At 41.0% G+C, this 24,459-nt stretch overlaps 1 protein-coding gene across 2 annotated transcripts; it reads right to left on the bottom strand.

The window, feature by feature from the left end:
• Nucleotides 1–15,043: 15,043 nt before the first annotated feature.
• On the bottom strand, nucleotides 15,044–20,056 carry sco2 (synthesis of cytochrome C oxidase 2). Of its 2 annotated transcripts, none has more exons than XM_079494247.1 (4): nucleotides 19,789–20,056; nucleotides 18,969–19,171; nucleotides 17,763–18,166; nucleotides 15,044–16,850 (listed from the first exon to the last, which is right to left on the bottom strand). In XM_079494247.1, exons 2-4 carry the CDS (start codon nucleotides 19,152–19,154, stop codon nucleotides 16,589–16,591), a joined length of 852 nt encoding a protein of 283 aa, XP_079350373.1. In that variant the 5' UTR covers nucleotides 19,155–19,171; nucleotides 19,789–20,056; the 3' UTR covers nucleotides 15,044–16,588. The 2 variants fall into 2 exon arrangements, with proteins under 2 accessions (XP_079350373.1, XP_079350372.1); XM_079494246.1 differs by having other exon boundaries at nucleotides 19,784–20,054.
• Nucleotides 20,057–24,459: the final 4,403 nt, after the last annotated feature.

The raw sequence follows: 24,459 nt of genomic DNA, 5'->3' as shown, positions 1-24,459 counted from the left end.
TCGACATGCGTCCGCACCTCGGACTAGCGCCTGCTCCCGTGCTTGCGGTTATGGTTAGGTTAGGGGTTAGGGGTATCGGATCAATGAATCGTCGGACCAAACACATGTAACCGGACGAGTGTTATACTTTGCCTACCGGTATTCAGAAATAGCAGATATACAAGGTCATAGTGCTTCACGGGTTGCTATTTTTTTTAAATCCTGAAAATGTGTGCAAATCTTTGAATATACAGTACATGTATTCTTTTTTAACCCATTCAGGCCTGACGTCGAAATAAAAAAAACGTTCGCTCTGAAAGAATATATATTCCAAGATTTGTGCCGCATTTTTACGATTTTTCAAAAATAGCAGACCTACAAGTTCATAGCGCGCCACTCGGTGGCGCGCTATGAGCTTGTAGATCTGCTATTTTTCAATAGCTAAAGTATAACATAATGCTTCCCGCCCAAAATGGGTTTAAAGCTATAATATGACACACATGCGTCCTCAGGTCTAAATGGGTTAAAGCAAACATTTCAAATCATCACATCTTTGCTTCTGGAGGTGGGGTCCTGGACATGAAAACGTTTGAGAAATACTGGTCTAAATGAATCTAATTATCAATGTAATTTATTAGTATTAGTATACTGTACATGAAATTGAATAATGGAATATTATATTAACATTGCATTTAGAGACTGCCACGAATATTCGGAAAAGTGAATATTCATGTGGATCCCTAGAATAATGGCCTAATAATGGCCTAATTTTTTACTTTTACTTGACTACAAATTTCGGGAGCGTACCTATGTTCCCCAGGTTCTATGTTCCCCACCATGCAAAAAAGGTTCTTTGTTCCCCACTTAGAATAAACCTAAACCAGAAACCTAACCTAGTAATTCTAGTAAGACTAAAAGTATTTTAGCAACTTAGTTTTAGTAGCAAATTCTGATTTAAGCTCAATCCATTGAACTTTAGGCCTGCCTAAGCTACTTAAACTATCTAGTCTTAGCCAACTAAAAATTAACATACATAAAATAAAGTAATAAACTAAAACATAATTGCTCAGACTCTTCAACAAAGATGGCAAAAACAAACATTCTTTGTTCTGTACTTATACATACAATTGTATAGTACAAAATACTGAAGTGAACCAGAAACCTATAACTCTAACCCTAAACCCTAAGGTAAGTGGGGAACATAGAACCTGGGGAACATAGGGATGACCCCCCCACATTTCCAGTACTCTATACCCACCCCTGGTCATTTCACCCAGGTCAAATAAAAGCTGGGTATGTGATAAATATAATAATCAGCCCTCCTTGCTACTGTTTTATTCAAATGTACCCATACATATTAGACCAAATGTCTGACCGAAATTGATTCCAAAGTCTGTGGAACTTGTTCTTTGTGTCCCTGACTCAATTTTTGTCGCCTTTTCAGGGATCCGAGTTTGTTTTTCCACAGAAAATGACTAATCCCCAAGTTAATTCCAAAAGACTGTGAAAAACACCGTAGGAATGTCCTCACAGCAAAGGAGACTAGTGTTACTTCCCCTGAAGCAACACTATGTAATAATGCTACTGCCTCAGATTTGTGCATACATATCCAGTGACATGTGACAGCAAATGCCGAGTTTTCCTTTTCTTAGACATATCAGAGGATGAAACCATTGACATTGACTGTTCCTAGACATAGCGGCGATAGCCCATATATATATTTTACATTTTTTAACTATATTTCACTCACTTTTGCCTTCATAAGATGTAGGCCTAATGGCTAAACCACACATCCATTCATTCCTTTTTTATGCATTTGTTTCATGAATGACATTCAGAGAGCCTATCAATCGGTGATCTGCAGCTACTGCCCTATTCTTGGTACCCAGGCTTTCATTTTTGTTCGCATTCACTCATTCCCTAACACATTAGCATTCCGTAGTGTGTGTCTTGATCAGATATGCACCACAAGTGATTAGGTGTGCTGCTCACTGGGCTGCTTTTGTCCCTTTTCCTGGAATCCCTGGAGGAGGAAAGGTTCACACTGATATGCAATACACTTTCCGGGTCAGCCATAAAACATCAACTAAACAGCCCATGTGCTTGGTTGCTACTCTTCTCACCATATGCACAATTCCTCAACAGTCTGTAGCCTATCACGGTTGGGCTCAGCCAGCCACAGATCAGCTTTCGGTTTGTTTCAAAGTTTTTTAAGGTGGTCTGGAAAGTTTTCTTGATAGTGGCTTGTGGATTTTCTTTTTAACAGTGCAGTTTATTGTTGCAAAGTGTATTACAAAAGTGTTTACAGTTTCTATTATGAGGAGGAGGGGGGCAGAAGTATAAAGAAAATAGTCCTGTGAATTTGAAGATATGTCACGGTATTATTGGGGTCATTTAAACCAACCAACCAAGGCCTTGCATGAAGTCATTTTATGGTAAAACATTTATTTGTAATGATTACATTGCATTGCTCTTATTTATTTTAAGCAGTTTCTTTCTCTCTCTCTCTCTCTCTTTTTTCCACTGTAAAAATAAAAAAGTGTATCTGGTCCAAAACTTACAAAATACAATGAATCACTTTAGCCCTATTTCACAAATTGTGAATTATGAATGAATCACTTTAGCTCTATTTCACAAAATTGTGAAAATAGACGATCTACGCACATTGTAAGCTTGTAGATTGGTTGGGTTGAGGAGATTGTAGGAAAGTTAAAAAAGAAAAAAAAACGACCCATAAAAACGACCATGGGACACTGTAAGGGTAGAGAGCTGAAAGACATGCAGCACATCATGGCTCCAGCTGGAATCATTGCAACCACATGGTCGGCACACAATCCCCTTTTTTGCATTACAAGGTCTGATTTTCCTATGAACTGCTAAAAACACAGCTCAGTCGAAGTCACGCATGTGATGCTCCTAGAAAGTTTCTCAGAAAGCTGGTTTATATCCTCTTTCTAAGAAACTCTGAGAATACGGAGGGACTTTTCTTTCTTTGCCAGCCCCCCCCCCCCCCCCCCCCCCTCTAGCACCAGTCAGCTACCAGCCACTATACTTTGAGGAGAATTAAGCCATTTGTCTGTCTCTGCTCTGTTTAGGTTAAGACAGTTTAGGATCAATGACCCTGTCTGTCTGCTCAGCATTGCCTCCTAAATGCTTCCTATAAAACTACCTGAAACCTGGTGGCTTATTATAGGCCTTTAACCCAGTTACTTTCTTAAAGTTTAAGTCTCTGAGATGCCTGGTAAAACCACCATGGGATTTACCTCTAGACCTTTCACCCAGCCTGATTGACTGTCAAGGCAGAGACACAACTAGAAAAAGTCAAGCCCCCAGTGAGGCTCTTCAACGTTCAAGCGCTGGTCCCTAGTGGTAAGAGGTGGGACTGCAGGCGGACCCAGTGTGGAGTTATGACGAGGTTATGACCGTGCAGCTGGGGTTTAACATTGAGCGCTTGTTTGCACTTCCGCATTTTGGTGCCCAAATCAAAAAAATGCGGTGCTTCAAAACACCACTGAGCAACTTCCACTGAAATGAGGGGGGGGGGGGGGGGGGGGGGGGGGAGCTATCGCTCCGGTTCAGTCTCTTATCCTTTTAATACTCTATGGAAAAAGTGCTCAAAAGAGCACAGGTCTCCGCCAGCTCAGGGAGGTTATTAGGCCACAATAACAATAATGTTAAAATAAAAATAAAGCATGATTTTAAAACAAAATGTGAGACACCAGAGGAGTTTATAAATGATAGCCAATAGGCCTATGGTCGAATATGACATCAAGGCATTTAATAGCAACTCAAGTAGTAAGTTGCTAACTTGGTACTCCAGTATCGCTTGTTTGGGACAAGTGGGATGGGGGGACGGGGTCCCCCCATCCCACTTGTCCCACACAAGCGATACTTCTGTCCCTCAAATGAACAGTTTGGATCTGGTCACCCTACCTACACTAAAGAGTTCTCAAATGGATCTTGTTTTGAGACATTAACATCAGCAACAACAGCTCTATTTCAGTCATACTGAAAGTCAGATACCTTAAGTGCTGGAAAAAGTAGTTTGAGTAAAATTAATCTTTTAGAGATGTAATTCTTATAATTCTGGGCCCCATAATAAGACTGCACCACAAATAATGATTAAACGATAGACAATGACATTCTTTCAGCACTCCAGGCAGCCCAGGGCTATTATAATTTTGTTAACTGTTAAGCACCATTGATGTTTCTGGGTTTTTAGAGTTGGATTCACCAAGGACACATTGTTAAAACACGGAACATGTCTATGTAGCAGTCAAGACAGTCTGTCTGTAACTCAGAACTTAAAGCCTGGCCCTTGGATTGACTGAGCCATAGAGTATTGATGATGTTTATCAGGCGTTTGTAGGTGTATGAATATCAGATATTCATAATGGGCATGACATCATGTATCATATCATCATACATTGTTGTATTTAATATTGGTGTTTGTTGCAATACATTCATTGAAATTCATTGGTTGAATTCAATTTACTTAATTTGTTATCCCAGAGTTGTTAAAATAGCTCAAAACAAAACCGAAATCAGTTCACAAGTATGGGGCTCAGCCTATAATTGATCACTGATTTGACATGCTGCATGCCATGGGTGTACAGTGGTATTTTCTCAATTAAACTTAATTAAGCTAATCACAGAGAAGCTGTCATCACAATACCACACTGTTTGAGAAACTAGTTGAAATGTTATAGCCACAAAAACAGCAAATGTACTTGATTAGACAAAATAACTTGTACAGATTTGGACTGGTTGATTAACCCCTTGAACCCCAGCATCCATAGCATCCAGAGGAAACCACCTAACTCCATTTTTGAGGTTTATGATTTACATCAGTGCTTTTGAACAGCCTTGCCTACGTCTGTGTGTTCAGTATTGGTTAAAGCAATGAAAAGTAGTAAAAAGTGCTTTGGCCAAAACCTCTCCATTGGACCCTCAAACTGTCTGCTAAAACAGCTAATTCTGTCACCTTTCCCCCTCTCATGCAAGTAATTGACTATATAAAGTCACAAAATCAACTTTGATGAGGCAGTATTTGTTTTCCAAATATATATTATATATTGTATATTATTGTATATTTTTCATTTTCTGAAAACGTAACATCTTGGAGTTAGGTGGTTTCTTCCCGACAGCAAAGATATAAAAACTCAATGCGTTGCAATGCGAACTGCAATGTTGCAGTGTATGCGTGGCTGCGCGCATTTGTGTGTGTCTTTCAGAAAAAGGTGAGAAGCATTCTTTCACTGGCTGCGCCTTAAATCTCTCTGAATAGACTCTGTCGCCTTTTGTGTGTATGTGTCTGTATGTGGTACTACATCAGCCTATTATTTAGACACTCTGGTATGTGCATCATTGTAAATCACGCTCTCAACTACAGTCTACAGTTGAAGTCCTGTAATTTTGCTGCAGGGGAGGTGGTATCTTATGGTGACAAGATAATATCCCAAAACCCAACTCTGTGACCTCATCTCGGGTAAGTCTGTATTCACAACCACTTTTTGTCATTTGTGGACCGTTGGTGTTTCCGGAATACGGTGACAATCTAAATTAAAATGTGCACAACGGAGCACCGTGGTTAGAATGAGTGAGGTGGTTATATAATCCTACGTTCTGGTTCAAATTTGGCCCAGGACCCCCCCCCCACCCCATATCAGGACCCCCCCCCCCCCCCCCCCCCCACCCCATATCCTGTGCACTGTACTGTCAATAAATGCCATAAAACATTTGAGGGGGGGGGGCAGCTTTGTCGTGGTGCTATAGTGACAGGGGCCCATGTTTTATCAGGGGAGTTCAACATTTGCTGATATCCATTCTAATCTCTCTATTGCCTGGAGCTATTTATAACCTCAAAACCCAGGAAGCACAAGGAAAGAGAGAGAGAGAGAGAATACGTAGAAGACAGGGAGAGGGAGGGCTGAAGGAGTTAGCAGAAATGTTATGCAATGCATTTTAAACCCCCCCACTCACACACACACACGTGTGCATGCACTCGTGCACACACACAAACACACACTTTTGTTAATTTGCCTGGTCATGAGATTTAACACACCACTGGGAGTAGGTTTGCGCTTTCATGTGTGATTTTACATCACCAAAACTTTCAGTATGAAATATTTTGGTTCTTTTCAGCTGGCCTTTGAAAATGATGAGGAAGACTGACGGCGGTTTCAGCAGAATGCGTGTAAATGAATTTCTCTTCTCTTGCCTCCCATAGCTTGTTTTCTGAGCCCACGCCTCTATGAGCTCTGCTTCCCAGAAGAGCATCAGCCTTCTGGGTAAAGCACGGCACTACAGCACGTCTACAGTGTGTATCTGATGCACATACACACACGCAGGCGTGCATGCGCGCGCGCGCGCACGCACGCACACACACACACACGTGCGCAGGCACACACATATGCGCGCACACACACACACGCAGGCATACGCACACACACACACACACACACATACACACACAATTATGTGCAAAGTTGCATCTCAGATCATTTAGGCGTAGACACATACCAGAAGTGCACTTACTTGGATTCACATTTGCATAAGATGCTCGCAGAAATAAATAAATCTGTTGAACCGTATGTCTATTTTTACAGCTTCATTTAATTTGAAGCAACAGATGGAGTCCCAGGAAAGTGTGTGTGCACCCCCCCACAATGCCACACGTATGTGCGTGCACGCGCGCGCACACGGATAATAATCACCTAAGCCCTCTATATAATTCATCGTAGGATGAATAAGGAAAAAAATGCTGATCTACAAGCTGAACACATCATAGAAAGAACATGAATATTGCATCAACACATTTTAAATTGTGGATTTCCGTTTCATGTAAACTAAAATGACATGTCCAAAAATAGGGATGCCAGGTTTCAAGTGGCTGAGCAGTACAGAAGAGTGGGAACTGGGAAGACACAGAGACGAGCCCACGTGCTCACAAATACCAGCTGAAAAGCTGTGTTGATTAGCCCAGGAGGTGTCTTCTTACAGGGGTGAAGGAGGCCATCCATGAAGACAGGAATTTCTGTGGGATTACCTAGTGCCTGCCCGTTGCCCAGAATGCACCAGCACGTGGAAACGGATTTCTCGGAAGCTTGATTAGACGGAAGTGGCAACGGGCCAGTGTGGGCCAGCATCTGACACACTCTGTTGAAGCCCCCAACTCACACACACATACACACACACACACACACACGCTGACTCGTCCGTTTCTTTCCCTTATATATCTTTGTGTTGTTATGATTCAGTCAGGTCACATCTCACGCCCCATTCACCAAACACGGTGCCATTCTCGGTTTCCGCATCCTATTCTGTAACATGTTTTTCTTTTTGAACAATGGGAATTAGTATAACATGCCTGGTCTCCTCCTGCCCTAGCTGCAGCACCTTCCACTGGCTCCCCATCCCTCATATTAACCACTTAACCCCGCAGCATCTGAGCATCCATAATTATTCTGGGAGGAACATGAACATTCCAGTATACTAAGTACTAGAGGGTTTAAATGGTTAAACACAAAAACAACAAAACGTCACGTGCACCAAACAAAAGACTACAGCAACGAAAGTGAGACAAACTATGCCAGCAGGGTGTTGTTCTTGTTGTGATTTCGGTTGACCACCCGAGTCCCTACTCCCTTAAGAGTCTCCATCTAACAAGGGGTGGTGAATGATGTTACAGTTGGGTGTGCTGCGCGGAGAAGATGATGACACCAGGCGGTATCACAAGACACATTCTGAAGTTTAATACACACAGAGAAATATATACGGTATTGGACAGTGGACACGTGACGTGCCCAGAAGATATGAAAACAGGGATAACAACAGAACATGTATCTCGTATCATTCTGCACCGACGAGACGTCAGTAATTGATGGTCATCGTATCACGAATATCAATATGCTTACATAGATGGGTCAAGCAGCTAAATGTGAAGAAGTGGTTAGATTAAATGTACCTAGCAATTACATTGACAATTGCTCTTTTGTACGGATGCAGTCAGATTATTAGTAGATTTTTAACTAATTGACTGCCAATGACGTCTTTTTTTCCCAATCGTGCTGTTTTTAAACCTATGGGTCACCATTGGTTTCGGGGGTTCCCGGGACACCACGTGACACGTCAATCACATGACCAGAAAAAAACTGCTTTCCCAAGCTTGTAGGAGCCGGTGGGAATGCCACAGACGAAAAACTGTCTAAGTCCACACCATAATGTATAAATGATAGATAAGGGTTCAGGACAACGAGGCCTTTTCGTGGAGGGGTCAGAATGAAATTTGGACTTAGACTGTTTTTCGTCTGTGGTACTCAGTGCTCGCTTTATACACCAGAGCCTGTAGCTTTCAAAACGGATTGTTGCGTATAGATCATATGTCCGATTTTAGCACATCTGTGCGTGTAATTTGAGGGCAGAAATATAGAAAAATTATTCTATGATTTTTGGTTGGTGAAAAACGCTCTGAATCCTGACGCAATCCTGGCGAACACGAGCACAAGCATCCTGGGCTATAATGGGGAAAACGTAATAGTGAAAATAGGGTGGAATTTGTTAGGCAACAGACGGCCCTTGGCTCGGCAGTGATGATATCTGCTTGACTGCTAGCCTGGCAAATTATTTTGTAAATCATTTACAATATTTGACAATCCCACATAGTGGTTCTCAAAGTTATGGGGGTCCGTAACCTAAATTTGCATAACAAACTGGGCATCCCTTTAATTCATTGTTTTACTCTATACTTTATTTGTTTAATTCGACGGGACAAGGCATATTAATGGACATTACAAACAAAAGCAATGTAAATACACCGGATTTAGCAGGCAGGCAGTGAAGCACATTAGGTATAAAGTGCATCTATATGGTTTAGCAGCATTTCTATAGGGCAATACAGAATTGTAACTAAAGTAACTTGTACATAAAGTGCATTAATGCTTTCAAGTAATACAGAATACGCTGTCAGGTGCACTACTAGACTATTAGACTATACATGGTCACAGGTTTAGTTGTCAAGTAACCATTTTGTTTTAGAGCTGAACTGAGAGGATGTTTTTACTGAAGGCGGTTTGCGGGCCGGGCATTTTTTGAGATGCACTATATATACACAGTATATCAAAACAGAGAATCTACCCCTTTTTGTGAATCACAGGCATGTGCTTCATAAAAGTTCTCTCCAAGAAGAGACCTTGAGCTCCTCTTTTCAAAAAGGAGTATGTTTGTCTGTTTCCAGTTGTTATTTTTTGTTTTACTTTTTAATTAACTAAGAGGCCTTCACAAAATGTGACCTTCACAAAATAATTACCCCAAGTATTATCTGCACCTGTGACATTTGATTATACACACAGTTCTATCAGTACGTTATAACACAGGCTCCATACCTCTTGGTCGCCCACGCCTGCACTTCAAGGACGTTTGCAAACGTGATATGAAGCAGGCAGGCATTGCAACACAACAACTGGGAGGAAGTTGCAAAAGGCTGTGGCGTTTGGAGGCAGACTGTCGCTGCAGGAACCGTGCAAGCGTGCCGAGGAGAGACACATCTCTTTGCTGCAGGCGAAGAGACAGAAGAGGAAACTGAGTGAAGCAGCCCCCACTCCTGTGCCAGTTCCCTGTCGTTTTGTCTGCGCCAACTGCGCTAAAGTCCGGAGCAGGGCTGTCCAGCCACAGCCGCTGCTCAAAGAAAACATGACCACTCAGGCGCAACCCATCGTATTCACTGACGGACAGATGCCTATGATGAGCAACTAGAGGTTCAGGCCGCTTTGGGGCCCTTACACATCTCTGTATCTTAGATCTCTTTATCTATCAGTCCTTGTCCCTTTTATGGCCTGATGCCATGATAGGTTAGACAACAACAATCAATAACACTTTCATACAGAACATGAATTCTTCCTGCTGGCCTTGACGCCTTGTCCATGGTCTCTAACATGGCTATACACACCAGAGAGGATATGGCTATACGTGAGAGTTTGCATTCTGCTGTGTGAGTTGTATGTGGTCTGCTCAGCCTGCAAGCCCGTCCTTTGTTATTTGTCATTTGGAGCTAAAATTTTGCAACTGGGTGTGTTAATGGAGACCAATGGATGACAACTCAGCTCAGTCATAACAACAAATGACTGCCAAACTGTATTTGATTAAGTCCCTTTCCCAACAGTTGATTCAGCGCCAAACCGTTACTTACTCAGTGGTTCTAAAAAAATGTTTTCAAGGACCCCCATAACTCTGAGAGTAGTATATAAATGGAACCAAATGGACCCATATACTCTCAGAGTTACATGGAACCCTGGCCTGTGGGTCTGCTCTGTGTCAAAAGATGGCTGGTAGCCAATCAACCGAATCAGTTTCCCTGCAGCATCTGACCAGCACCCTGTGGCTCTCACAACAAACACTCGACTGGCACACGTTTATTTTGTGATCGCGACGCTCACTTACCCTGCATGCACGCAAAGCAACCTTACAATTTCATTTTTATTTCACTTAACACATGCATATGCTTGTTTGTTTTACAGATTAAGCCATGCACAAGTACAAAGCTAAGTACAAACGGCTCATACTGACAGTGACTATGCCACACCTGGTAGCCAGGTCAAAAGTTTAGTCCTGGCTTGCACTGTCTTTAACAGTGAGTGCGTCCTATAGCAAAGTTCACTTGAGAATGATTGACACTGAAGCCCTCCCCCCATCTGTTATTTTAAGCTGTACTAGCTAGATCAAAACATCCACGTAAATAACTGAATAGTAATTTATAAATGTGATACTCATATTACGGAGTGGCTCAAAATAAATGCACCAGTAGAGTACACAGTGAGCACAGTGTAAGACACACTGAATAGCCAGGGTCATGTGTCTGCTTGTTTACATCGCATTGTGAAGGGCTGAGTGGGTTCAAATATTGATGTGGTAAAGTAAACAGTAGTGGAATAGTACATGGGTGTAGCAACAACGATTTGGTGTCACACCCAGTTCAACTCACTGACACAAGTATATACGTACAGTACTATATGTTATGGTACTATAGACCTTTTGAACAGCAAATTGGATTGTTTTTTAAGATAGTCAAAGGGGCAATGCCCTCAAACAGAGAAACTACTTCTCAAAAGTGAGTGACACCCACAGCCACTATACTAGAGGGAGCGGGACGGAATGGTCGAAACGATCTGGTACGAGTATGACCTATCTATAGAACAAACATGGGTAAATACTCATTATTTTTACATACCGGTACAAATACATATAGTATTTTATTCAGTATGCGTTATATTTATGCTATGTTGATGAATTGAACAGTTGATACTAATTATGGCTTAACATAATATTATAGCAAATATTATTAATATAATATTTGCCTCTGATATGTAGTGGATTAGAAGTAAAAGCTATACAGATACACCATGTCAGAAACCACAAAGAAAGGCTGTTAGGATGTGGCATGTAATGCTGATTAAATCAGCATTAGATACCACATCCTAACAGCCTTTTTGACTAAAGTTTAGTCATAACAACTCTTGGCCAATGAATACATTTTATTTTGCAGAATCACCATCATACTCAAGTACACTCAAATGTAGAACGTGGCACATTAGGGTCACATGTGACCCAAATTAATGTTGGAAGACTTCAAATGAACAGAGACTATATTTAAGCTGTAGCTATATTAATGTATTTACAAAATGTCACTTTATATATAAAACACTATGCAGACATTGTATTATGGTCGAAACGATCTGGTACGAGTATGACCTATCTATAGAACAAACATGGGTAAATACTTTTTTTTTTTTTTTTTTTTACATACCGGTATACATATAGTATTTGATACAGTATGCGTTATATTTATGCTATGTTGATGAATTGAACAGTTGATACTAATTATGGCTTAACATAATAACAGTTTAACCACTCATTTGACAGCTGTGCTCCATGAAGTTAGTATTTTCAACCGTTCATGTAATTTATTTTGTATTGAAAAGTTAAATATGTTACAACCTGGATGAATTTGACAGACATGTCGTGCTGGCCGTGATACATTTGTTTTGCAATATGGTACTTATGGGCAGTCATTGTCAAAAGTGTAGCCACTATACAACTGTCATACAATGAAATATAAATCATGCTTTATGCAGTCCAAATTGAAGGAGAAGATAGCAGTAATGTAATGGCTTGTCCCTGCACTAGAGCCAATGAGCTCTCAGAACTACAGACTGGGACAAATCTGGGAAAAGTGTTTTCTTCTGAGAAGCGCCCCTCCATCATCATTGGCTCAACATGGGTAAAATTGCAGGTAATCTTTGGGGGAGTTATATTGGAAACAGCTGTCCAGCAGGGTGGAGGTACAATGCAGCCATTTTCATGCGCAAGGCCTTCAGTGGGATGTCCCCCATTAAAACCTTTTTTTGTTGTTGTTTGTTATGATTGTATTTTTTATTTATTTGTTGTCATTGTATTTGTATTGTATTGTATTGTATTGTATTTGTATTGTATTGTATCTGTTATGTTTGTTTTTTCTGGACATTTTATTTAACAAAAGAGCTATAACTGTAATGTTTTTTATAAATGAAGAATGTCAATAAATATATTGTTTAAAAAAAGAAAAACTCTTTCAACTATAAAACATGCACTTTCAACTTATAGTGCAAACAAAAATAGGTTAACATTTTCACAAATAATTGCGTGTGCGCGTGCACACACACACACACAACTATTTTGACTATCTTTTATGTAGGGCTTAAGTGGTTAACAACACAGCTGGCTTATAGTTTCCTTGAAATCCAGCATGGGGTTTGCAAATTAGGTGGTCAGGGTTTAAGTAGACCTCCGCTCCCTGGCCCTTCCATGAACTACCAGACAAGTCCACAGAACTCTGTAACCTAATTAGGACAACACACGGCATGCAGGATTTAGTCAGGATGGAGTATACACTACACTAAAGTAGATTAACTGTACGTCAAGTTGAGGCCATTACAATATGGCTAACGCTCATTGGTGTAAAAAGTCAGAAATTAAAAATGTACTTGAGTAAAAGAATTGCACCAAAATGTACTTAAAGTACCAAAAACCAAAATAGCCTAAGTTTAAATAGGGCTGAAGAGGTTAATGTATGTTTTGTAATAATAATTCTAATCTACAAAGTAACTAGTAACGAAAGTTTTCAAATAATTCTAGTCCAGTAACAAGTACAATATTTGCCTCTGATATGTAGTGGATTAGAAGTAAAAGCTATACAGATACACCATGTCAGAAACCACAAAAAAAGGCTGTTAGGATGTGGCATGTAATGCTGATTAAATCTATCGCAACGCAAGGCTAGATTAAATCAGCATTAGATACCACATCCTAACAGCCTTTTTGACTAAAGTTTAGTCATAACAACTCTTGGCCAATGAATACATTTTATTTTGCAGAATCACACTCAAATGTAGAACGTGGCACATTAGGGTCACATGTGACCCAAATGAATGTTGGAAGACTTCACATGAACAGAGACTATATTTAGGCTGTAGCTATATTAATGTATTTACAAAATGTCACACTTTATATATAAAACACTATGCAGACATTGTATTATGTCACAGTGTGTCAGAGGCGGTACGGAAAAGTACTGAGGAAAAAGAAGAGAAATTGAAACCATATTTATTGCAAAGATGTTATGTTTCGTTATATCAAGTGGCTTCACATAATGGTGAGAACCACTCACATGGCATTCTCTGCCCAAAAAAGAAATACAATCCAAAGAATACATCTTACTTTGGTTAGCAGGCCATACTACAAGTTCACCTTCAGAAGCAGTGTTGCAGTACAGCTAAGAAGTATCTTTCCTGGATAGCTGTGGTTGAACTCATTTGAGTTCAGAGGTGGTTTGGGTTCATGCTTAGAAGACAGATTCACTGCTCTGAATGGTATAATACTGCCACCTTGTGTCTAGAAATAAATAAACCTGCAAACTGTTGTGTCCTACTGATCTTGTGGCAGTCACAAATAAAGTTAATTCAGCAGTGGATTTATGCCAATAATAATCACACAATTAGTGATTATCAATACTTTGAAATTCCTCAAACAGTGTGTAATAAGGAGGACCCTTATTCTAGGCACTGTTAGGGATCGACCGAGATGTTTTAATTTTGTGTTAAATTTACAGTGTAACACAAAATGGTGTTCTTTAAAAAAATATTTATAAACTCGGGGGGAATAATAAGTGCAGGAGGCTCCTATTTAACAGCATTTCTTATAAATTGAGCTGACTTTTTTTTTTTAAATAATGAACAAAATACTATACACTCAAATGTTTTGTTCAATGCAACATTATAATTAGCCCGTAGCATTTCTTGAACTATAAATAAAACATGGCAAAATAATGAAAATGAATAATAAACTAATCAAGTTGGTCTCTTCAATTCAGCAGCACCAGGTTGTAAAGCACAAATGTCCCACCATGGTACCAATAACAGTATATTACTGTATATATCAGTGGACTACTCCCATTCAACAGAACCAGATGCAGAGAGGAGCACATACGCCTAATTTATGCCTCGTTGCATAGAGGAAAAATCTGCCAAAATCGTTTTGCCCCAATTTCTGATATTAATAAATAAAATAAAATGATGAAAAAGCATTACAAGTTACAACCAAATGGCACTTGAACTGTCACATGAATTCATTTAATTCGTTAATAAACTGCAGTGAAAAGCTCTCGTCACATGAATGGTCCTATAGGATCTACTCAGACAAGGCTTTCTGAATATTGTAGTAGTTAGTAAAATGCTTTTTAATTTAAGTATCTATCAGGATACAACAATAAACAAAGTGACCCAATAATTGTATGTTGTTGAATATACCATCACATACTGTCAAAGTACAAGACACACTTGTAAGTTGTAACTATGGAAGCCTACCTCCACCACTGAGTACACACACACACACACACACACACACACACACACACACACACACACACACACACACACACACACACACACACACACACACACACACACACACACACACACACACACACACACACACACACACACACACACACACACACACACACACACACACACACACACACACACACACACACACACACACACACACACACACACACACACACACACACACACACGTAGTTATTTTTTGCAGTATTCATCAAAATAAAAAAAGTGTGTGAAGTGAGAGGCGCTTTTTTTTCATGATCATTACATCATCTCAATCTGGCCAATCATTCATTATCAATGGCATTTAATGTTTGTGTTAGGACAACATTTGCATTTACATGCACATAGTGATGGGAGATTAATCGACAAACACCTCGGTATCGGCAGATTTGAGTTGTTTTTAGATTAATCGGTATCGGTTCGATTAATCAATCAGACCGATTAATTAATCGGTGCGATTAATCGCTCTGTCTTTACAGATAAACAAGCCCAAAGTAACAGCTTGGGCCACTGGGGGGGGGGGGTGGACGTTGCCCGTTCCCTGTTCACAGAACAGGTATTCAAATGCTAATAGGTGGCTTTGGTTCCACTGCTGCCAGGTAGACTATAAATGTTGCACTGCAGTACAGTACAGGCTTTATTTCCATTTGACTACGATGAAGCCACCTCCAGCCAAGAAGAGACTCGTCCAGTCGACGCTACAATTCGCCGGCGCCGCAACCCCGGCGCCGCGACCCCGGCGGGCACCGACAAGATCCCGGTGCCCACCGCCAAGATTCCAGCGCCCGCCGACACCGATGCTGCACTGACAGCACTGTCAGTGCCAACACAACGGCTCTTTTAAGAGCTAATAATTCCTGATTATCTAAAAGTGTCAGCAGCAGCCAGCACCGCCCGAGGGCGCAAATATCAAGCCACTTGGAAAGAGACTTTTACCTGGATCACGATTTTGTCATGCTGACTGACATGGCAAAGCGAAAAGGATTTGCACTGTCTACTTTTCATGATGTCATGGAGTTCTTAAAAAGTGAGAAGGGGAGACCACCAGATCTACTTTACCAGAGACCACAAGACTGGTGAAACAAGTGCTGACTGTCCCTATCACAGTGCAGAAAGGTTATTTTCAGGGCTCAAAGAGACTCAAAACCTAACCTATTTGCGATCCACAATGGGGCAAGCGAGACTCAATCACCTTGCTCTGATAAACTGTCACAGGGATATGGTGATGACATTGGACATGGGTGTCATAGCCAACGAGTTCATCAGCCGCACAGCTGTAAGGATAAACACCTTCCTCATGCACTGAAGGGTACGTGAATAAACAACGCCACAATTAGCCTAAGCTATTATTGCTGAAACAAATTCTTTACTGTTGATCATTGATCATGCTGAAACAAGATGCTGAAACAATTGAATGTGTTCGTTGTGAAGTTGTGAACTGAAAGCGTACCACTGTGTTTATTAGCAAACTGTAAATAAAGTACCAAAGGAAGAAAAAAAAAAACTGTTTTACAATGCCGCGGCAGGGGGTGGTTGTATCTGGGGGGGCACCCACTGCCGTTATAAGAACTATTCACGCCTGCCTAGATGCACACTAAAAGCTGGACATAGGAGGGGCTAGCGCCCCTCAAAAACAGAATTCTGAATATTAAGTTACAATAGCCCCCCCACCCTCATAACAACTTCACGTAGACCTTCATGTGGTTCCTGATGCTCTTGGCAATCTGCTCCTCGTCCTTCATCCTATTATAATAGTCCACAAACAGGCCGTCTGGGTTGACCAGGTAGATGAGGATGGTATGGTCCACGATGTAGTCGCCGTCCTCGTCTTTGGTTCCTGGGCTGGCGTACACGCGGTAGTCCTGTCCTGCGCTCTTCACCTCCTCGCTGGTACCCGTCAGCCCTATCAGACGTGGGTGGAAGTCCTTGACATACCTGCAGTGGTGGACAAAGTGGTACTCAACCCCAGTACTTGAGACAAAGTGTAGAAACTGCAAAGTACATTTTCTTTTTAAGATGCATTGCTGTATTCAAGTTTAGACATTTTCAGAAAATATTTTCAGAAAATGTCAATACATTTTGGGGGGCAACTCACCGGCAAGTGAGTCAGTAGAATACAACAGCAGCGTGAACACACAAATGTGTGTGGGGAGGAATCAATTGGCATAACGACAAAATTGGGGAGAAATAGCCTATCTATAAGCTCAGCTCACAACATGTTGCATCGAAATGTGTAGTGAGCTTGTAGATTGGCTATTTTCACTAAGTTGGAGTGGCTAAGTCATAATGTAATTCTTCCCTTCCTAGAAATGCAGTAGTCAAGATTACAAGCATCCCAAAATACAAACACTCAAGTAAAGTACTAGAGCAGTGGTTTTCAACCAGTCGTCCGGGGACCACCAGTGGTCCTTGAGCATTTTCCAGGTGGTCCCCAGCTAAATTATGGAGTTGGTAACCAAATGGACCCTTAGACCTTTAACTCTTGAAAACGTAAAATGAAACAAAATGGACCCTTATGGGTCCATTTGGTTTCAATTTTAAAATGTACACTCTCAACTGTTAAATTCTTGTTAAACATCTGCATTACTTAATTTACAAGACATCTACACAAATTAGAGAATGCAAAATAATTGTTATTTTGATCAACGTTTGCCTGTTATCTCTCCTATGGTACCACATCAATACAGTATAGAATTGTGGAAGAGAAGCGACATTTCATCAAATGGTGGTCCGTGGCTCAAATGCTGAATAAATAATGGGCCTTGTTGTGAAAAAGGTTGAAAACCACTGTACTAGAGTAAATGCACTTTGTTTCTAGTCCACCACTGCACTGCACACAGTGCGTACCTGTCCAGAGCTGCTACGTCATCCCTCTCCGGGTCCACAGTGATAAAGATGGGCTGGACAACAGGCAGGGAGGGCTCCTTGTCCAGAGTGGACACCACGGCACTCAGCTTGTCCAGCTCGTCAGGGCAAATGTCAGGGCAGTGGGTGAAGCCAAAATACATCAGCACCCAGCTGCCCAGGAAGTCCCTCTTGTTCCTGCGCTGCCCCCTGTGGTCCAGGAGGCTGAAGTTGCCCTGTCCCACAGCGACCTGTTTGAGCTGCTCGATGCGCTTCCTGTCCTGCATGCGCTGCTTCTCGGTGTGGACGTACCACCACGTGCCCAGAATGCCCCCGCTAAACAGAAGGGTCACCACCAGTCGTGTGCTGAGCTTGAATTTGGACGCCCTGTCGGAGGGATTAGAACCCTGGGAGTAGGGGTGTAACAGTTAAACTAATGGATTTAATTCATTATAAGAGAACTATCCATAATCAGTATGGGCAACACACTATTGTTCTAGGTCTGAGAACCTTTATGTCACCTAAAGTAATCTGTTTTTTGTTAACTTTTTTTGTTCCCCCCAAAAGTACATTTTCTGATTGGACAATATAATGTCCAATCAGATAGGGGTGATCACAATATGTAATATAAATGGCATGGCATGGCGGAACTTTCTAGAATACAGGAATAAGATAAGGACTGAATTCATTTCCAAGCGGATACCTCGCGCAGGAGTTTGTCAAAATAAAGGCACTAGAGTGCCAACCAGATGGGCAGATCATTTTACTCTGAAAAGCCCATTTCACCCCAAAACTTGGAGGTATAATCTTCCATTACTACCTCGTGCTGCTGTCAAGTCTCATCTCTCTTTAGAAGCGTTTATATTCCAAACGAGATGTCAGAAATTAGGACAGAACATTGCCGTTCTGAATCAAAACCATGGACAGCGACATAGATTGAGAGATAGACAGTTTTGTCTGCCCATAAACAAGGAAGTGAATGGCTGTGCGCAAAACATGTCCAGCAGCGCTGCACAAGGCGTTGCCTAGCAACGGGAGCTGTCAAAAAATGGATTACAGCGACCCGTGTTATATCATTAAAAAAGGACGTAAAGATCAAGGCGTTTATCCAAAAAAAAGAGGAAAGGAATAAAACACGTTCCTTGATTAGATTAATCGGAAAAGAAATCGATTGCTGAATAGGTAAAATGGTTACCCTGCCCTCCCTACCTGAGAGAGAAAGGCCCTCTGCATTAGAGGAGAATGTGCTAAAGACACATAGGGTCCTGAAGTCCTCCTGAGGCTGTGGCAGCATCCTCTCATCTGTGACAGACACATCCTCTGGGTGTGGTGCAATCTCAGCTGGGACACTGGTGCCATCGAGAAACACCTCACAAAGATTCCTAGACTGGACATCCTTTATTCTGCTTTTCCTGGAGGACAAAATAGACTTTGTCTTCTGATGATGTCAACAACATGACGTCACGTAGAGGGGGGTACCCAGAAAAGCACAAACTGGCTACATTGGGGTCCTCCATTTCAAATTCATCAGCACATTTAATGACATACAAATACTATACACGACAGTACAATGCCAAAGAGGCTGGGAAAGTACCGATACTGAACAGAACAAATATTCTGATTATCAGATGTATTCCACATTGCCATAGCCAAACCTAACCTCGTGTCACAGGCTACAAATCACACATTGAGAAATGTGCACCACACACCATACACACTAACTATCCACCATCACCATGTTTCAGGGCTAGCCTGCATGCTACTGTAATATCCAATGCTAATGTGTGGAAGAATAACCCAACATAAATGTATGAGGAAGTAAGTCATTCATCCATCCATCCATCCACCCACCATGATACCAGGGATAGAAAGCTGCAGGTTGTTGAGTATACATTACCCGGAAGAGTAACTATTGTATTAATTAGTGTGTTAATTAATAACTATTATTGCTGTTTTATATGCAAACACGTGAGCACAAGAGCTTCAAACAAAGCTATAAAGAAAACTTAAACGTAAGAAAATACCTCACTGTTGACGACTGGTCGACCTTTACCGGCTGACTGAGCAAAACATGGAGCAAACTCATAACGTGTGTGACTGTCTGTGTCTCAGTTGCAGCAGCTGTTTTCCCCCGTCGGCTGATTCGACAAAATCGACAAGTTAAAGCCTGGTGACGCCGCGAGGCGATGATGTATTATATTTATGCAGTATGCATCATCACAAAATGTGCTCTCTAGGACTAGGCGAATGTTATTAATAGTTAATAAATTGTATTAAAAATAATGTGTTATTTGTACTGCGGCAGTTTCGTGCATATTAATGTACAACCTACCGAGAAACTGGCCACTATTCCACTAGGTGGCACTCGTGCACTTTTGAAGCACAGCAAGTGAAACCAACACTACACTACACTACACTACACTAGTACAAAACAAAACTGGTCAAACATTGGTCAAATTGACACATTTTGAAAATAGCCGATACACCTATATTTTCACATATTTATCTGTGGAACAAAGTCTAACAAAAATGCCTCAACTCAATTAATTCCAAGTGCTTCCAGTGAGGGGTCCACAGCCCAGTTCATATATGATTATTTGGGGGGTCGCAGCCTTAAAGGTTGAGAACCACTGAACTAGGGCCAGCACAGGAGCGGCAATCACAAAGTTATCCAATTACCTGGTGATTGCTGATGGTGAAATGACTGAATGAATCTGAGATTGTGGTTCTTTAAATTCACCCTGGGAGCTGTTGTCCTCCCAATGATGTCATGATGATGAGTCAATCAATCATATCCATAGACATTAGCTGATGTATCAGCTAGAGAGTTTTATATCACTCGTACCCAAATATGGCTATCATTATATCAGACCGAGACCGGCAACAATTAAGTAATCATAACAACCGGGAGTCCAGGACTTGGATGATGACAAAGAACCTGGATGCAGTGAAAGCCTTGGATAGTGAACCAGAGTGTCTGCCCTGATATTTGGAGGCCGGGGTTCATACAAAATATAAAAATGCCTCCCTGCTTGGCACTCAGCATCAAAGGGTTGAATTTGGAGTCAATGAGTTGAGACATGCTAGCTTGATGTCCATGGAGTGTACTTGTACATCATGGATTGTGGATGTTACCCTGCAAGGCTTACTAGTAATGTTGACCTTCGCCTTGATTTTAAAACTCTAGTAGACCACTGGTTCTCGACATCACATCCGGAGACCGTCCACCATCGGTCCAAATGTGCCCTTATGGGTCTGTACGGTACAGACCCTCTCAAAGGTAGCGACTCTACCTTTGAGAGTTTACAATGAGTTATCTCTGTAACCCTATACACATTGCTCTTTAACTCTGAGAATGTACAAATGGGTTCCAAATTAATTTGTACAGACGGGACCAGACACTGAGAACTATAAACAGAAGAATCAGAATTGTTTTATTTTCACATCACAGGTTTACCGGTGTAATGTAAGGGGTTAAATAGTTTTTGTGGAAACTCCATCATTTCATAGTTTTCAGGAAAGGGGGGGGGGGGGGCTTTCTAGACTAGTTCGATTCCGGGCTCCCCCTGTGTTAGTGTTGAACTGTCCTTGAGCAATACACCTAACCCTATAGCTCTGTATGGTTTCCTCTGCTGTCAATGTGTGAATGTGTCTAAATGGGTGAATGTACAGAAATGCACTTTGGATAAAGTCACTAGAGCACCATTGGAACATATAAACATAGTTATTTTTGCTGGGTAAACAAAACAAAAATTCTAATTAAAATCAAATCGAAATAAATACCTACTTTGAAGTTTGTCTTTTTACATTAAATATGTCTATCTCCTTGTATATTTTAGTTATTTTTCTGCCCTTGCAATTTCTGTTTACGAAGCCTAAAATACGATACATTTTTCTTTCTTTCTTTTAAAAAAAATATATGTTCCAATCCTCAATGCCGAAAACACAATCAAATAAAACGTTATGATCGTGACAGCCCTAAGTATTACTTACGGCTTTATTTCATGAAAATGGCGGAATGTATTGTATCGGCACCACACGACAAAACATTTCTACTTTTCTTTTTTTTTTAACATGTGAAGATGGAATTTATTTCTTATTTTCCTCTTCACAGATAACCAATTCCAGTTAAACACCCGCTGTGTCCGTTGCCTTACAGTCTGTCCCTTGTTTACAATGCTGAAATTCTATCTGCTGATGAAATTTCAAGAGGTGCACTATACACTAACAATGTATAATAGCTGTTGGCAGAAACCTTGTAAGTCCAAAACCATTACTTTTCGAGAAATGGAAAAAAGAGCCTTTGTTCCAATGGATTGTATGTAGTCATTCAGTCACAAGCTCCAGTTAATACCTTTCATTGCTTAAATATTTATAAAACCCACACTCAGGCATACTTAACTACTTTAACTTTTAAAATTAACCGATCTACAAACCACAATCTACTATTTTCACTACTTTTGTCTGACACACTTGTTGAAGTTTTCAGATGCAAGGTTTCCACCTGACAGCGACGATATGTAACCATGTGTTAAGGGTCACTGGCATTGGTTTGGTTCTTTCAAGCCAAATTCTAAAGGCTTGGAGGAGCGCCAACTGACCTGTCGAGCCCCGAAAAGTGCTTGGACCCGATGAGAACAGACATGGAGAAAGCCTCAGCTGCTAAATAAAAACCCAGTCAGGCCTTGGCTTTGGTGTATAGGTTCATGCTTGATTGCACTGAAGGATTCATAGTGAGCAAAACCAAGGCATATAGTACTTAAACAAAACATGGAAGTGATCCACCAGAATCCAGCTAACTCTTGAATAAATGAAAGATATAGGCCTACTTGCATGAACGTCAGTGTCACCAAGTTCCCACACGGTTCTTGTGTGATTTATGAGCCAGGCCTTTCTGTTCTCCAAGTGTACTCATGATTGATTCATGAGTCATGATTTGAATCAATTGGTGCAAATAAACGTCTCCTCTATTGGCACTGCAGGAAAGCATCAAACCCAGTAGGAGTCCTAGAGAATAGGCATTGTTTTCTTAAGCATTCCCATACTCGCACAGCTTTTAGTTTAATCATGGGCCTTTATATTCAACATTGGATCTAAATTGATCTAAATTGATTTAGTCACAATGTTTATTTATCACCATTTGTGAGGCCAGGACCTCCACTACAGAAACGATTTGTCGCTTCTACTGTACTCTTCATGCTTGTCCCTCTTTCATGTCAGAAGAAGTCAAGCGCATGCGACGTGCAGCCCAGTTTACATGTGTCAAACTGGTGACAGATTCTATCCACATGAATCCTAGCGTCCCTTCTCTGGGCATGTCATAAAGGCAAACTTTCAGCATCAGATTGGCCAACATTCTGTAAAAATCACACCCGTGTGAACTGAGTGTTATATAGACTGATCAGCTGTGGTCTGACGTAATGTCTGACGTAATGAAATCACACCCGTGTGAACTGGGTGACCATAGCAACCATGCTCATTTTTTGGTACGGACAGACAGACAGACAAACTAACAAAGCCAGTTGTAGGAGTGGTTTACACCACTCAAAAAATAGCAGCTCACAACGCTTTGCGTTGTTATGACACATTGTAAACTTGTAGATCGGCTATTTCCTATTTGATTCACATTGCACAATAACTTATATACCTGTATGGTTTAAGTGGTTAAGGGAACAAACTTACCAGTAATTTATTGATTAATTATTAAATATGCCCTTAAGCTGTTTACCCAGGATGAGGAGCAGAATGCATCTTCAGTACAATTGAAACCGTGAAAATTGGCTTCTTTTGCTCTGCAAACCGTTTCTATGAAATGTAAACACAAGCAGAGGACCCGCTTGGAATTTGGGCCCTCACCCCAAATATTTCGGAATCATTTGCATCTATAAACTCTTCCATACTTTAGGGGCTCATGAGCCGGGGCCATTGGAATTCGAACGTACTCACTTTTGGTTTCACCCCTGTTCAGCGCCAGGGACCCTGAGGGAAATTGATCCATATGTACAGAACACCACAGTCTTATATCTGTACAGAGCAAAGTGAGTTTAACATTTGACCAGCATTTGTACCTTTTCCTGTAGTCTGCTGGATTTTTCATTTTCTTTGCTTTCCTCATGGACCTACCTACGGTCAGATTATATCAGTGTCAGTCTACATTATGTGGATTATGCGGTCGTCACACACCGACATTTTGCGTGTTTTTTTTTCTAGCACCTTGACTGATGTTCATAACTATCTGCTGCTATTCTCATGCACCTTTTATATCTTATCTCAGGCACCATGTAAATATGTAGATATTTAGTATTTTGTTTTTTCTTGTTTGATCTCCCTTCTCCCCGCCCCCTCTTCTTCCTTTTCTTACTTCTACAAAAATAATGATGCAAACGATGCACAAAAACGAATTTCACCCACTTCTTTGTAAACCTGTGATGTGACAATAAAGCTGATGTGACAATAAAGCTGATTCTGATTCTCTGCTCTGCCCTGTGTAACGTAACGACTCTAACAAATGACCTTAATCGAGGAACTTGAGAGGAACTTACGCATCAACATCTTCAGCTGTTTAAAAAAAAGTCTCTTTTAGAGGAAGCACTCCTGGCATTTGACACAGCATCGCCACTTCTCACATATATACAGGCTCTTAGTCAGAGGAGCATGATTAGAGCAAGAAAAGGGGTTAGAGGGAGAGAAAGGAAGAAAG

The sequence above is a fragment of the Electrona antarctica genome (assembly GCF_951216825.1).
Source record: "Electrona antarctica genome assembly, chromosome: 23".
NCBI lineage: Eukaryota > Metazoa > Chordata > Actinopteri > Myctophiformes > Myctophidae > Electrona > Electrona antarctica.
Note: the sequence above shows the minus strand (reverse complement) of the source record. Positions and strands in the feature narration are given on the sequence as shown.